General features: G+C 36.6%; 1 protein-coding gene across 2 annotated transcripts in view; it reads left to right on the top strand.

The window, feature by feature from the left end:
• Positions 1-16,712, top strand: part of LOC137660291 (cytochrome P450 2L1-like) — a 26,467-nt gene extending 9,755 nt beyond the window's left edge. For both annotated transcript variants that reach the window (XM_068395079.1, XM_068395080.1), the window contains exons 8-11: positions 3,705-3,885; positions 8,492-8,609; positions 14,470-14,614; positions 16,430-16,712. In XM_068395079.1, the coding sequence (XP_068251180.1) occupies positions 3,705-3,885; positions 8,492-8,609; positions 14,470-14,614; positions 16,430-16,617 (632 nt within the window). In that variant the 3' untranslated portion in view covers positions 16,618-16,712. The remainder of the gene's footprint in view (positions 1-3,704; positions 3,886-8,491; positions 8,610-14,469; positions 14,615-16,429) is intronic.
• The last annotated feature ends 476 nt before the right edge of the window (positions 16,713-17,188 follow it).

The following is a 17,188-nucleotide window of genomic DNA, read 5'->3' as shown; positions in this document are numbered from 1 at the left end:
TTTCAGGTTCTGTTGTCACTTAGAGAATGACTTATCATTGATTTTACTTCCAGATTTTCAAAGAAACAAATTTGGGATTTTCAAGGACGGCCTTATGGTAGTTGTCGTCTATATTCTTAAATGTTGAAACTTATTAGATCTTTTACGAATTAAATTTGATCTTCAGGAAACAAGGATTAGGTTTCACATGTAGCCTATTAATGATAAGCACTTAGCCTACAAACATCTTTCTTAACACCAACTCGGATTTCATCCCTAATTTTTTGATATTCTACTATTAACCAGCATGGCTTTCATCCTTAACTATCAAATATCCTGCTAAATTCAAGGTTGACTTTCACCCATAACTTTTTGAGTATCTTCCTAAGAACTAACACGACTTTCATCCCTAACTTTCAGATATCCTCTTAGAGCTATATTGATTTTCATGCTTAACATTCAAATATCCTCATACAGACCAACAAGGCTTTCATCTAAACTTTAAGATATCCTTCAATCATCACTTGCATTAAGGTATGGTCCTCAAAGCCAACCTGACTTTCATTCCTAACTCTCAAATGCTCATTAAAACCAACTTGACTTTCATCACTAACTCTCAAATGCTCATTAAAACCAACTTGACATTCATTCCTAACTCGCAAATGCTCATTAAAACCAACTTGACTTTCATCACTAACTCTCAAATGCTCATTAAAACCAACTTGAATTTCATCACTAACTCTCAAATGCTCATTAAAACCAACTTGAATTTCATCACTAACTCTCAAATGCTCATTAAAACCAATTTGACATTCATTCCCAACTCTCAAATGCTCATTAAAACCAACTTGACTTTCAATCCTAACTCTCAAATGCTCATTAAAACCAATTTGACATTCATTCCTAACTCTCAAATGCTCATTAAAACCAACTTGACTTTCATCACTAACTCTCAAATGCTCATTAAAACCAACTTGACTTTCATCACTAACTCTCAAATGCTCATTAAAACCAACTTGAATTTCATCACTAACTCTCAAATGCTCATTAAAACCAATTTGACATTCATTCCCAACTCTCAAATGCTCATTAAAACCAACTTAACTTCCAATCCTAACTCTCAAATGCTTATTAAAACCAACTTGACATTCATTCCTAACTCTCAAATGCTCATTAAAACCAACTTGACTTTCATCACTAACTCTCAAATGCTCATTAAAACCAACTTGACTTTCATCACTAACTCTCAAATGCTCATTAAAACCAACTTGACTTTCATCACTAACTCTCAAATGCTCATTAAAACCAACTTGACATTCATTCCTAACTCTCAAATGCTCATTAAAACCAACTTGACTTTCATCACTAACTCTCAAATGCTCATTAAAACCAACTTGACTTTCATCACTAACTCTCAAATGCTCATTAAAACCAATTTGACATTCATTCCCAACTCTCAAATGCTCATTAAAACCAACTTGACTTTCAATCCTAACTCTCAAATGCTCATTAAAACCAATTTGACATTCATTCCTAACTCTCAAATGCTCATTAAAACCAACTTAACTTCCAATCCTAACTCTCAAATGCTTATTAAAACCAACTTGACATTCATTCCTAACTCTCAAATGCTCATTAAAACCAACTTGACTTTCATCACTAACTCTCAAATGCTCATTAAAACCAACTTGACTTTCATCACTAACTCTCAAATGCTCATTAAAACCAACTTGACTTTCATCACTAACTCTCAAATGCTCATTAAAACCAACTTGACTTTCATCACTAACTCTCAAATGCTCATTAAAACCAACTTGACATTCATTCCTAACTCTCAAATGCTCATTAAAACCAACTTGACTTTCATCACTAACTCTCAAATGCTCATTAAAACCAACTTGACTTTCATCACTAACTCTCAAATGCTCATTAAAACCAACTTGACTTTCATCACTAACTCTCAAATGCTCATTAAAACCAACTTGACTTTCATCACTAACTCTCAAATGCTCATTAAAACCAACATGACTAATCTGTAAATTTCAAATATCCGACCTAAACTACATTGACTAATTCCTAAGTCAAAATATCCCCCTATTATTATTATTATTATTATTACTTGCTAAGCTACAACCCTAGTTGGAAAAGCAGGGAAAATAGCCCAGTGAGGAAAGGAAAAAGTGAAAAATAAAACATTTTAAGAAGAGTAACATCATTAAAATAAATATCTCCTATATAACTATATAAACTTTAACAAGACAAAAGGAAGAGAAATTAGATAGAATAGTATGCCCGAGTGTATCCTCAAGCAAGAGAAAACAGTGAAAGACCATGGTACAGATGCTATGGCATTACCCAATACTAGAGAACAATGGTTTGATTTTGGAGTGTCCTTCTCCTAGAAGAGTTGCTGGCCATAGCTTACATCTTAAATATCCTCTCTCAAATAAAAATGACTTTTAAATATCCCTCTGAAAGCAATATACTGCAGGCTTCTATTTAGAAGTTCAAAGTATCCTTCTAAAACCAAGTTGGCTTTTATTCATAAATTTCAAATATCTTCCTAAAAACAGCATGACTTTCATCCCTAACTTTGAAATATCCTCCTAAACCAATTTGGCATTCATCGTAATACCTCATAAATAGCAACTGTATCCTCCTCCCTATCTTCCAAGTATCCTCGTAAATATCAACATAGCTTTCATCCCTAACTTCCAGGTATCCTATTAAAAACCTAATTGACTTTCATCCCTAACTTTCAGATATCCTATTAATAACCTATTTGACTTTCATCCCTAATTTTCAAATGTCCTCACAATTATTAGCATTGCTTTCATCCATAACTTTCAGATACCATCCTAAAATACTACCTCATATTTAAAAATATTTTCCTAAAACACAACCTGGCTTTAATTCCTAAACTTTTGAGTATCATCTTACAAACATATTTGGATTTCATCCATAGCTTTCAATGCTGTAAGTCCTGGTAATGATGCCAGTGGCCCAAATGCCACCCTTCTGGTGGGGGTACGGGGGGAGGTGGGATGTCGGCCGAGCCACCGTAAGGTGGACACATCTCTTGCCTTTAAAGGTTTAAAGGTCGCTCATGAATGGCAGAGGCAAGGAACAGTGACATTGCTCTATCAAGCAGGACAGTGCCCCAGACTCTGACCATATATACATGTGATCAACGCCCAAGCCTCCTCTCCACCCAAGCTAGGACCAAGGAGGGGCAGGCAATGGCTGCTGATGACTCGGCAGATAGACCTATAGACATCCCTAAACCCCCCATCCTTAGCTCACAAGGATGGTGAGGTTGCAGTGACCAAAGGAACTAACGAGTTTGAGTGGGACTCGATCACCCTGTCATTGGTAGAGATCAGGTAATATCCTCCTAAAAACTAACTTGGATTTTATCTCTCTTAAAAATCATACTCTCATCCCCAAGTTCCAAATATTCCATCATAAAGTACAAAAGTTTCTAACCTAATATGAAAGTATACTCCTGAAAACCAACTTGATTTTCTTTACTAACTTTTAATCATCATTGTAGGAACCAGCTTGAGGATTCTTACACAGACGTCCTCTTAAAAACCAATTCGACTTTCATACCTAGCTTTCAAACGTCCTCTCAAAACCAGCTTGAATTTAATCTATATCAAACGCAGGCACAGATATCCTCCTTAAGTTTCAAATATCCTTTTAGAAATGAGATCCCTTTTCAGAGGATGACTTGATGAGAGTTATCTTCGACTTGTTCGTTGCCGGTTTTGACACCACCTCCAACATGCTCAGGTGGATGATTGTCTATGCAGCCAAGTACCCGGATGTCCAGAGGAGAATCCAGGAACAAATTGACCAAGTGGTTCCTCGCGGAGAGTTCCCCACAAACCAACACAAGTCACAGTAATTACTAGTTTTAACTCTTGTTAATTTGTTTACATTTATGTGTTTTTTCTTGATTCTATCTGAACGGTTTGGTTTTTTTCTCTTAATTTTTGTCCACATATTAATAATAATAATTATTATTATTACAAAGCATAAAAAAGAAAAACTAGCTATCTAAAATGGAAAAGAGATGAACTAGAGAGCTATGAACCACACAAGCTGATAGGAGAAATGGTAACTGTGGATGGCGACAACCAGATCAACAACCCATCGTTCAATCGCCCGCAAGAAACTGAAATAGAAGGGACTGAAGAGGTTGTAGAACATCTGAGCAAAATAAGACTTTAAATCGAAAATCCTCTTCTTCTTCTTCTTCGTCTGCATCTTTTCCCACTTTTATGTGGGGTTGATGTTTCTGGCCAGCTTTCTCCATCTACCTCTGTCCCACACTTCATCCCCGGTTAATTCCTTTGATCGAAGATCATCCTTGATACAGTCCATCCACCTTTGCTTTGGTCTCCCTCTCCTTCTCGTTCCCTGTACCCACGGTAAAAACCACCAACAGGAGTAATTTAAGGAAAAACAGAGGAGGTCAACGAAATTGTGAGACTAGTCCAAACCAGTATCATCATGGAAATTAATAACATTACATATTCAGGAGCAAAACTCGTTGTGGAGTTCATGGAGATAAAGACACCAACATTACAACCCAATGAGCAGAGTCAAATAAAGCCTCCGTAGAGATTGGAAAATCAAAGATGAGAGCTGACTTGAGCAAGCTTAAAGAGATGGTAGAAAACAAGCTGAAAAATGGTAAGATACAGAATGAATTGAACGAGAAATATAAAACGCTAAAGAAGGCCTTAATGCAATTGAATATACAAAGCATAGAATAAAAGCCAAGGCACAGAAACTTCAGAAATATGAGAAGTGGAAATAAAGGATGTCAGCTGAACAAACTTCAAAAACAAGAAATGCTTATACTGCCAATTAAATGAAGACAATCATCAGGGGAACATTCCAAAACACACTAGGAAGACACATATAGAATAAACCAGTAGCCAACAATAAACAAGCTAAATAGTTACAAGATATCAAAAGCGATGGAAATGGAAGAGTTAAGACTAGATTCTCTGATATCACCGACCAAGGCTGTAAGGAACATGCTGAAGAAAACTCCAAACTGGAAAGCACCAGGCCCTGATGAAGTTCATGTTTACTGGCTCAAACACTTCACCAGGGTTTGATGCTTTCCAGTTTGAGGTTTTCTTCAGCTTCTGCAATTTTGTCTCAGTTGTATCATAATAAACTCCACAAATTTTACATGGTGACATATATTCAACACCTACTCTCAATGTCCCAATTTTGCCCAAACTATTTTTAGATTCTTCACTTGTAGAAATGTTATCAAGCACCGTATGTTACTTGTTCTCATGAACAAGTAAGCTAATCCTATCTCTATAGCAATCACCACCCTCTCCGCAAATACACCAGTTTTCAATTTCATGTGAAAGTACATCTTTAAGAGTTTCATGACAAGAACATTGTTCACCACAAACAATACAAATAAATTCTATCACTTCACTTTTGACTAGTGTGCTCAAAGCCTCCTTAGGAGGGATTTCCTTGACTTGGGTACTCAGTCTCGTTAGGTAAGTTTTCCTTAAATTACATACAAGAATGGCAGAACAACTCAAGCATTCTGTAAGATACTACCAAGCACCAAGCACCTGTAGGGATGTCCACAGGAAAGCCTTGTCTAATTTAAAAATAAAGGGAATACAACAAGCGACTATAGCCCAATTACCTGCCTATCAGTAATGTTAAAGCTGCTAACAGGCATCATCAGTGAAAGGCTGTACATCTACCTGGAGGAAACAAACACTTTTCAGACAGCACAAAAGATATAGAAGGAAAAGCAGAGGTACAAAAGTCCAGTTACTATTAGAGAAAATGGAAATGAAGAATAGCAAAATGAAAAGAAACCTGAGTATGGAATGGATAGACTACAAGAAAGCTTTCATCGTGATACCACACTCATGGCTGAGAGAATGCTTAAATATATATGGTGCAGAGTACAAAACTATCAGTTTCATCAAGAACACAATGCAAAACTGGAAAACTATACTTACATGTGGAAAATGGCTTGCAGAGGTTTATACTAGGAGAAGAATCTTTCAAGGGGCTGGGTACCAACTGAGGAAAGGAGACGGAAGAATAAACCACCCAAGGTTCATGGATAACTTCATGCTGTTTGAAGAGATGCTAAAGAAATAGACATGCTAATCCAGATGGTAAGAATTATAGCATGAGACATCAAGATGGAGTTTGGAATAGAAAAGTGTGCTCTAGTTATCGTAGAGAGGGGAAAAGTAACAAGGAATGAAGGGGTAAAGTTGCCAGATGGAAATGTCACCAATCACAGATGAAACAGGCTATAGATACCTCTGGATAATAGAAGAAAAAGCATTAAACACCAAGAGATGAAGGAAATAACTAAAAAAAGAATGCATTCAAGGAATCAAAACTATAATGAAGTCAAAAGTTAACTCTAGAATCAGGGCAAAAGCTATAACCCCTGGGCTGTGCCAGTAATCAAGTGCAGTGCTGTAATAGTGAAGTGGAAGAAGTCAGATCTACACAAAGCTATGCAACATCGACAGAAAAACTGGAAATGCAATGAACGTGTACCAAGCACTGCACCCAAAGGTGGTTGATTGGTCGATTTGGAGTTTTCTGGCATCCTAACATCGAAAATCATTGACGCCGATCCCAAAAGCGAACATTGTTATACTCTATATACCATGCAGTGAAGGAGGAAAAGTATTCATCAGTACAGAAAATTGTGTCAACATTGAAAGTGGAGCTCTGGGACAGTACCTGAAGATCAATGAAGATGGATGGTTAAAGAGTGCATGGTAAGAAAACGTGATAAAGGAGGATGAAGTCCTAAAAGTATATAAGGAGAGAAAAAAAGAAAGACTAGAAAAAAGACAAAGAAAATCAATGCATGGAAAATTCATATGAGAACCTGAAGGAAGCATCGCAGTGGCTACAGAGGGGAGAACTTAACAAGGAAACTGAAGGGATGATAATGACCACACAAGAAAAAGACATTCAAAGAACAACAGACGGAACTAACACCTCGTCAACGGTCAGTGCAGGAAATGTGTAGAAAAAAGAAGAAACCATTAACCGCATTGCCAGTGAAGGTTCCGCACTTGCTCAGAATCAATTTAAGAGACGACATGATACAGTCTCTCTGTAAAAATTACCAAATGAAATGCAGCAACAAATGGTACATGTATCAACCTCATTCTGTGGTAGAAAATTATAATGCTAATTTAAATCATCACTCATGGATGTCGCAGCACTGTGGGACCTAAGAGTAGAAAATAAAGGGAGAGAGAAAATAGAAAACTACCAAGACTTGCGGACTGAACTGAGAAGGATATGGAATATGCAAGTAATAGTAGTGCCAAAAATAATTGGAGCACATGGGACCATAGGCAAATCATTGAAACAAAATATTGAGAAAGTGGGAGCAGATATAGGCCCAGAACTAGCCCAAAAGAGTATGCTTCTGAAAGCAGCACATATAGTGAGAAAAGTTATGGGTTCCAAAGGAAGATGAATGTAACCCAGAACACCACACAATAAACCATTTTCATGAATGCTGACTTAAGACTCACTAGAAGTCATTGCTGGTACCAAAACGCCATTTGCAACATTCTTAGCTGAAAGGTGTCATTAACTGTGACCACATCACTTCCCTTTTATCTTGACTTTCAACCATAATGAGTGAATTGAATCTCATTTGTGATTCACACCATACTTTCAACAGTGACTAACTTCAACTGTCAAATTAAAAACATTTAAAGATGACTCTCAAAAGCCTTTTAATTTCAAATAACCTTTACGTTTGGGATAGGATCAAGAATGTGAGCCATCTTAAAGATTCAATTAACAGGACCAAAGCCGACTGTTAAACTGTTTAAAGGTTTAAAGGTCGTTCAAGAATGGCAGAGGCAAGGGACAGTGACACTGCCCTAGCAATCAGGACAATGCCCTAGAGACTAACCATATATTATATGATCAGCGCCCAAGCCTCCTCTCCACCCAAGCTAGGACCAGGGAGGGCCAGGCAGTGGCTGCTGATGACTCAGCAGATAGACCTATAGGCTCCCCCAAACCCCCCACCAATTGTAGCTCACAAGGATGGTAAGGTTGCAGACACTAATGGCACTAATGAGTCTGATCGGGACTCGAACACCCGTCTGGCAAACACTAGACAGAGACGTTACCAATCAGGCCACAACAATTCTGTCATTTTAACAATTCTGTCGTAGAAATTCTGTCATATTAACAATTCTGTCACTTTAACAATTCTGTCACTTTAACAATTCTGTCATTTTAACAATTCTGTTATATTTTTAACAATTCTGTCGTAGAAAATCTGTTATATTAACAATTCTGTCACTTTAACATTTCTGTTACTTTAACATTTCTGTTACTTTAACAACTCTGTCATTTTAACAACTCTGTCATTTTAACAACTCTGTCGTAAAATTTCTGTCATATTAACAATTCTGTCATATTAACAATTCTGTCATTTTAACTTCAGGTTATCCCTGGTCGAAGCTTTCATTCACGAGGTCCATCGAGTAAGCTCCCTTGTGCCCATGGGGGTCTTTCATTCCACCGGTGCAGACTCTCATCTGGAAGGGTACCTTGTGCCCAAGGTATGCAAATGCCTTCGTTTTCAGGATATCAATAATAATGTGGCGGGATGTTGCAAAACAACCCCCACACCCTTGATCACACTAACTGACAAATGTCTCCTCTGCACAAACTTTCCCCTTACGTTATCAACTGGACTCTTGGACAGAAGGAAAATGAAAACAAAATATAACCTTAACACTATATTCTTAAAAGTAAACGCAATCATAAACCAAAAAAAAAACACTTATCACTAATCATAAACAATATTAAATATAAAAACGTAACACCATTCAAATAAAAAACCCCTAACAAACTTAAAATTACCACACCCCAAAACCAATATTTGTTTATGTGTGGAACTATTTATCCACACTAGGGCCAACAGTCTTTTTAGGCCAAAGCCACAACTCCCTGGCAGACGCAACACTGGCACAATCTGCTATAACTGCCTCACTTAATTGGGCAGTCTATATCGTCATCATCATCATCCTCATCAATAACAGCAATCGAAATCGTAATTGTAATAAACAGGCCAGGTCGTCAACAGTTGGTCAATCCACTAGAGCATTCTAAACACAAGTTCCTTAAGCAACAGTCAATTTCACATTCAAGTGAACTCTCTCCAAAGGAGGAATCACGGCCTGCCAAAATAAAAAAGAAAACCACTTACGAACACTCCTAACTAACTTAACTATCGCACTATAATCAAAGATAAATAATAAACTGTTCCTATCATTCACAATCACGACAAGCAAAGATAAACAAAACTGTACTTACTGTTGAAATATACAAAACACTTCCTTGCTGGTAATAAAGGATAATAGTAAATCCAGCAATCACACACACAACCGCCTCTATCAGCAGTCAATCAAAAAAAGCATTAGCTCCGAAACATTCACCACTTACTTTTACTTTTACTTTTAGGGGTTTATTTCTCGCCCTCCATCAAACACTAAAGGTCTGTTCAGGCGGGCCTTGGTGTGTGAAAAAATCATTCCTTTCCAGTTAATATTTTGCTCTGTATCGTTATCAGTTATTTCGCTAGCATTTGTATTCAGGCTTAATAGTTTTCAGGTCACTATTATAACACTTTCTAAAAAGATAAGTCTTCAGGTTTTTCTTGAAAGCTGCCACATTATTGCTATTCTTGACATCGAGTGGAAGGTCGTTAAAGAGTCTCGGTGCCGCATAACTGAACGTTCTTCCTCCTATTGCATGATTCACACTAATTTCGAATAGTCTATGTGGGTCATCTGCATGTCTAACTCTTACAGCGGGGCTGGTAGCTTCAGGGTAGGGGACCAGGCAATCACGAAGATATTTAGGCTTATCACTTATAAGTGCTTTGTGAGTCAACAAGCAAATTTTAAATTCAATTCTAGCCTTAACAGATAACCAATGTAGATCGATCAGTGCAGGAGTTATTCTCTCCCGAAATTTAATGCCTTTTATCAGTCTAGCCGCCCGGTTTTGCACATTTTGAAGCTTTCTTAGTAGTGTATTGGGCAATTTGTAGTACAGAGAGTTGCAATAATCAAGCCTTGATATTACATGACTCATCACTAAAATTTTTGTACTGCCCTCTGTTAAATATTTTCTAATAAATGCTATGTTTCTCAGGTGATAGTTACACACTTTCACTGTGTTCACAATTTGGTCCTTCATTGAAAAATTACAGTCTATCAGTACACCCAAATTTTTCACAACAGGCACAATCCCAACATCAGCATCACCAATTTTTATACTTTGAATTAACTGGTAATTCTTCAAAGCCACCTTTGTGCCAAAGAACATACATTCTGTTTTATCATCGTTTAATTTGAGCTTTTTCCTCTGCATCCATGTTTTTATTTCAGTCATTATCTCATCAATTTTCTTCTCTGTATCTTGTGTTGCTGAAATTGAGAGGTAAAACTGAGTATCATCTGCATATAGTTTAAAACCCACTTTTTGTTTTTTCAAGATGTGTGATAGCTCGATAGTATATAAGTTAAACAAGATAGGGCCCAGGACACTACCCTGTGGTACACCCTTCGTAAGAATTCTCTCATTGGATCGGTTTCCAGAAACTTCTACAATAGTCTTCCTGTTCACTAAGTAACTTCGCAAAAATTTCAGTGCTTCCTGAGTCACTCCAATAGACTCCAAGTCGTCAAGTAAGTACTCGTGCACAACAGTGTCAAAAGCAGCACTAAGATCTAACATAATTAAAATTCCACACTTTCCCCCATCAAGAAGACCTATCATATCATTCATTATTGAGCACAAAGTAGTTTCTGTAGAATAATTAGCTCTGTAGGCCGATTGATTTTCCGGGAATACCTCTAACTCGTCAATATGCGCCCATAATTGCTCACTAATGACTTTTTCAATAAGCTTTGACATGTAGGATAAATTTGAAATGGGCCTATATGAATTTAGCTCGTTTACATCACCTTTCCCTTTGTAAATTGGTTTGATCAACGCAGTTTTTTCACAGCTAGGAAAACAGGATTGTGATATACTTAGGTTAATTATGTTCAGGTAAATATTATATACGACTTGTTTATTTGGAGCTTCACTTATAGAAATGTTTGGGAAAGGGTCGTTTCCACAATATGTATTCTTCATCTCTCTCATAACCTTTAACAAGTCGCACATATTTATTTCCTTAAATTTTATTAACTTCTTTCCCTCCTTCACTGGCATACCTGACTGTCCTCCCAAGTGATTTTGGGGGAAGCCTCTATAGATTTTATCAATTTTTTCACTAACGAATATAGCAAAACTCTCTGCACAAACATTGTCAGGCAAGACATATTTTTTCTTTAATCCCATCAAATCATCAAGGTTTTTGTGAAAGTCCTTCATGTTATTGGTTTTTTTACATTCGCCGTTGTAGAATTTTCTTTTTGTTTTTTCTAACAGGATGTTATAGTCATTTCTGGCCTTATTATATAGATTTCTGGCTTGTAAGGATTTGGCTCTTTTCCATCTACCTTCCATCTTACGTCTGTGTCTTTTTGCCTTTAATAGCTCACTAGTATACCATCTAACATTTTCGCGTACCACTATTTGTTTGTTCTTTATGGGACACATGGTATCGTACATTTTTCCAAAATTGTCGTTGTATTTCTTGGTATAGCACCCAACACATTCTATGTCTACCATATGTTCACATTGTGTGTTCACACAAGACATTTGCGCTACACTAGCTTCAATAAAGTTCTCAGCATCAAAATTTTCCCGTTCCCTATATGTGATCCATTTTTTCAATACTCTGGTGCAATTTATATTAACATTAAAGGTGATGAGTTTGTGTGTTTTTGAGATCTCAAAGTCTGGTTCCACTTCAAGGTTTTTTATTAGATCTGAGTCTTTTCCACATATGACCAAGTCGAGTGTATGACCACCTACTGACGTTGATACCAAAACACTGTTTATTAAATTAAACATCTCAAATACTTCCTTGAGTTCTTTAGCCTTATTATCATTTTCATCATCTACCCAACAGTTGAAGTCTCCACCAATTAATGTATTTTTAATATCGTCCACCATACCCACAAGAATACTAAATTCTTCAATGAATTTAGTCATATTACTCGCTGGTGGTCTATATAATGATATTATATTCAATACCTTATTGTTTCTTGTCAGTTTTAAACAGATATATTCAAACTTTTCAAATACTATTTCATTCATGATAGAAACCCTAGAGAAAACTTTCGACACAAAGACACCCACTCCTCCAGTTTTGTCCTTTCTTGGTACGTGGTAGAAATCATGAGTACACGGCGTCATCTCCTGAATCTTTGAGTTATCACTAATATTTCCCTGCAACCAAGTTTCCGTTAATAAGCATAAATCTAATTCCATTTCGTTAATAAGATTTCTAATCTTTATGGTTTTATTCCCCACCGATTGAATATTTATCAGACCACACTTAACCAATGGGCTAGACTCCATGATCGGTTCTATTTTTTATCCTGGTAAGCTCCTCCTTGTATACTTTACAGTTATCGTCATATGTCTTATGATTCGTATCATTGTAATTCCTCACTGTGCAGTTATGACACTTTAACGTATTTACAGTACAATCCGTGGTTCGATGATCCTGGCTACACTTGGCACATACCTGAGTCTTGCTACAATTTTCAGCAGTATGACCAAATTCCTGGCATTTATAACACTGAAATACATTGTAGGAATCATAGATTTTACAGCATCCTCCAAGCGTGGTATATACTCTATCATCTCTTTTACGGAAGACTTTCCTGATAGTTGGACTACACTTTATAATGACGTGTAATTTACCGCTTTGTCTTGATTTAAACTTCCTGATCAATTTAAAGTCTTCTTCATTTTCACATATATCATTCAACCATTCATTCTTCTCCATTATACTGGCAATTATATCATCTTCATTTTCATCAATATTGCAGACCTTGATCTTCGGTTTAAGTAGATCCTTTTTATCTACTTCTACCTTAATGTCATTCTTTACCTCTTCTAAGTCATTTTTAGCCTTTTCTAACCCAGTTTTATCCGCAAAATTAACTACCAAGTGGCCTTGTTTAGAGGTTTTGACCTGTTCGACATTGGTGGTTATCTTCTTCATGATAGTTTTCTTGATATCTGAAGCCTTCTTATTTTCCTCCGTAGATTTTATAACCAAAGAGTTTCTTGATTTCAACTTACTTGCATATGTAGTCTTGGTCACATTCTCTTTTTCGTATTCCATAAGTTTCTCTTTCAGCTCAACAATTTCTTGACGCATATCAATGTATTGAACAGTTATCATATCCATAAAACCAGACATCTGTTGTTGTACATTTACCTTCATCTCTGCTATGTTGATGCTAAGTCTCGTCATGTCATCAACACATGCAGACTCAACACATTTTGGACATTTATAAATGATGTTCCTGCTTTTTAAAAGAGTACTTGTACCATCCCTTAAATTAGAGCAAGCTTCTTCATCATGGTACCATCTTCGGCATTCATCGCATTGTATCCCATCATCGACATAGGACTCACAGTGCCCACACATGCCATGATTGCCTCCGTCATCACATTCTTCATAAGCTGCTGCCATTATATTTTCCTCTTTTCCTTGGAGTACCGTGTCGATTTCAGTCACAAATAGATCAAAATCATTCACGGGATTACGTTTTCCTTTTCGTTTTCTAAGGAAAGACATATTGAATCATTTTTCAATGAACTTTTCAAGTAGCCCCGCCGACACAAAAATGCTGGGTCAGGCCTTTCACTAAAGACCTCACATACAAGGAAACCACTGATTTTTAGCACTATATTTCACTAATATCAATACTAGCAAACACCCACAAAGAGATTTTTCATAGTATAAACAGCGAGATACACAACGATTCACGTTTAAAGCCAGATTCGATACAGAGCATTTAAACACACGTCCACACCCGCTTCCTTGGCTATCAAACTTCCTGTCGTAACCTAACTAAAAACATAAACAAACAATCTCATTTGTACCAACAGTCTTTCCCACTACAAACAATCATTCGCTAAATACCACTTGTTCTTCGGCGCGCACCGCGGACACACAAACACACATACACACACACACAAACACACACTCGCGGGATTTAGCAAAATTAAAGCAAATGAAATTCTCTCTCTCTCTCTCTCTCTCTCTCTCTCTCTCTCTCTCTCTCTCTCTCTCTCTCTCTCTCTCTCTCAGGATTTGGCAAAAACAAAAATTAAAATAAAGCAAAAATAAATCCTCCACAATATTAAATTCACAAAATTAAGCAATATCAAGGTGAATGCATATCTGATTCACTAACACACAATGCATACAGATATAGATATAGATATAGATATATTATATATACACTTTTTATCTCGAACTGTATTCACTCACAGGACACCATCATCTTCAATGTGGTTGGTTTTGCACATCAGGACCCGAGGTACTGGGAGGATCCTCAGGAGTTCAAGATTGAAAGATTCCTGAATGATGAAGGAAAATTCATTTCCCACAAGGAAGGATTCGCTCCATTTATGATGGGTAATGTATGGAGGATTTGATAAACTCTCTCTCTCTCTCTCTCTCTCTCTCTCTCTCTCTCTCTCTCTCTCTCTCTCTCTCTCTAGGGAAGGTTTGATGAATCTCTACCTCAGGATTTTTTTTTAGATTTTATTGTTCTCTATCCAGGGAAGATTTGAAGAATCTCTCTCTCTCTCTCTCTCTCTCTCTCTCTTAGGGATAAGAAATTCAATAGACCCTAAGATTTGGCTAATAAAACAAGATGAGAGTCAGAAGTTGAAGATCAGACAGGAGAAAAATACTCGGAAAAGGCAGAATCAATATATTGAAACCTTTCCTCCGGATAGACTGATCACCGAAAATCCTAAAAGACATTTTCAACAACCCAATTTTCTCTGGAAGAAGAAACTGAGCTTAAGTGTTTCTCAAAAGTGAATTTGGAATAAAAAAAATCACACCTAAAATTTTAAAGGAGTTGTATACAGTATAATTAGGGAGATATTGTCAATGCAAAGATCCGGATGTTGAAGAGCTACCATCCTTGAACTATATTCATGTTTTTTTAATGAGGCGCATTTGCACTGACTCGCAGCTGTGCCCTTTTAGCTCGGAAAAGTTTCCTGCTCTCTGATTGGTCAGAATTATCTTGTCCAACCAATCAGCGATCAAGAAACTTTTCCGAGCTAATAGGGCACCCTTACGAGTCGGTGCAAATATTCCTAACTAAAAATAATTGACTATACTTACAATCATTCGTTGATTTTGTTAAGGTTTAACTTCGGCCCCATAATTTATACTAAGCACCAATTTTAGCAAGATCTCCATAAATGGATTCTGCAACCATAGATCTACATTCTGGAGATTTGATAGAGAAAGCAGCATTGTCTGCACATGTAACGATTATTTTTTTCTAGGCCAAACAACATATACATATATAGTATGAAGAGTAATGGACCGTGAATACTACCTCAATGAACACCAGATATTACTTCCATTGCTATTCATTCACTTATTATTATTATTATTATTATTATTATTATTATTATTATTATTATAAATTTCTAAGCTACAACCCTAGTTGGAAAAGCAGGATGCTATAAGCCCAGGGACTCCAACAGGGAAAATAGCCCAGTGAGGAAAGGAAACAAGGAAAAAGAAAACATTTTAAGAACAGTAACATTAAAATATATATTTCCTATTAGACTATAAAAACTTTAACAAAACATGACTAAGAGAAATGAGATAGAATAGTGTACCAGAGTGTACCCTCAAGCAAGAGAACTTTAACCCAAGACAGTGGAAGGTCATGGTACAGAGGCTATGGCACTACCCACGACTTAGAGAACAATGGATTGATTTTGGAGTGTCCTTCTCCTAGAAGAGCTGCTTACCATAGCTAAAGAGTCTCTTCTACCCTTAGCAAGAGGAAAGTGGCCACTGAACAATTACAGTGCAGTAACCCTTTGAGTGAAGAAGAATTGTTTGGTAATCTCAGTGTTGTTAGGTATATGATGACAGAGGAGAGTATGTAAAAAATAGGCCAGACTATTCGGTTTATGTGTAGGGAAAGATAACATGAACCGCAATCAGGGAGAAGGATCCAATGTAGTACTGTCTGGCCAGTCAAAAGATGCCGTAACTCTCTAATGGTAGTATCTCAACGGGTGGCTGTTGCCCTGGCCAACCTTCTACCTACTATCCAAAGCTTAAGCTATCCTTTCTCCTTTATTCGTGTCTATCAATTTATTTCTTAATCTAATCAAAGTTCCAGATATTTTATTAATCAACTTTATCAACTTTATCCTTTCACTTATATCCATTTATTCATTATCTCAGGCAAGAGAGGTTGCTTGGGAGAATCTCTGGCCAGAATGGAGCTGAGCATCTTCACAGCATCTCTGCTACAGAACTTCACTTTCTCGCCACCAGAGGGACAGGAAATTGACATCACCCCGCAGGACAGGCCTATGGAACATTTTGCAAGGGACCAAGACATCATTATATCCATCAGGGACACGGACTGATTGTCTGAATTGATTTTAAAACGGGGTGTCGTAAAATTGTAGGATTATCAAAGTCATGAGAGAAATATTCTTTTTTTTATTTCTTGCCTTTATATATATATATATATATATATATATATATATATATATATATATATATATATATATATATATATATACACACACCTATATATATATATATATATATATATATATATATATATATATATATATATATATATTACTTGCTAAGCTACAACCCTGGTTGGAAAAGCAGGATGCTATAAGCCCAGGGGCTTCAACAGGGAAAATAGCTCAGTGAGGAGAGGAGAAAAGGAAAATAAAATATTTCAGAAAGAGTAACAACATTATAATAAATATCACCTATATAAACTATAAAATTAACTAAATAATAGGAAGAGAAATAAGACAGAGGAGTGTTCTACCCTTAGCAAGAGGAAAGTGGCCACTGAACAATTATAGTGCACTAACCCCTTGAGTGAACAAGAATTATTTGGTAATCTGTGTTGTCAGGTGTATGAGGACAGAGGAGAGTATGTAAAGAATAGGCTAGACTATTCAGTGTATGTGT

Source organism: Palaemon carinicauda, chromosome 20 (assembly GCF_036898095.1).
Source record: "Palaemon carinicauda isolate YSFRI2023 chromosome 20, ASM3689809v2, whole genome shotgun sequence".
Classification (NCBI taxonomy): domain Eukaryota; kingdom Metazoa; phylum Arthropoda; class Malacostraca; order Decapoda; family Palaemonidae; genus Palaemon; species Palaemon carinicauda.
This window is presented reverse-complemented; position numbering and strand designations above follow the sequence as displayed.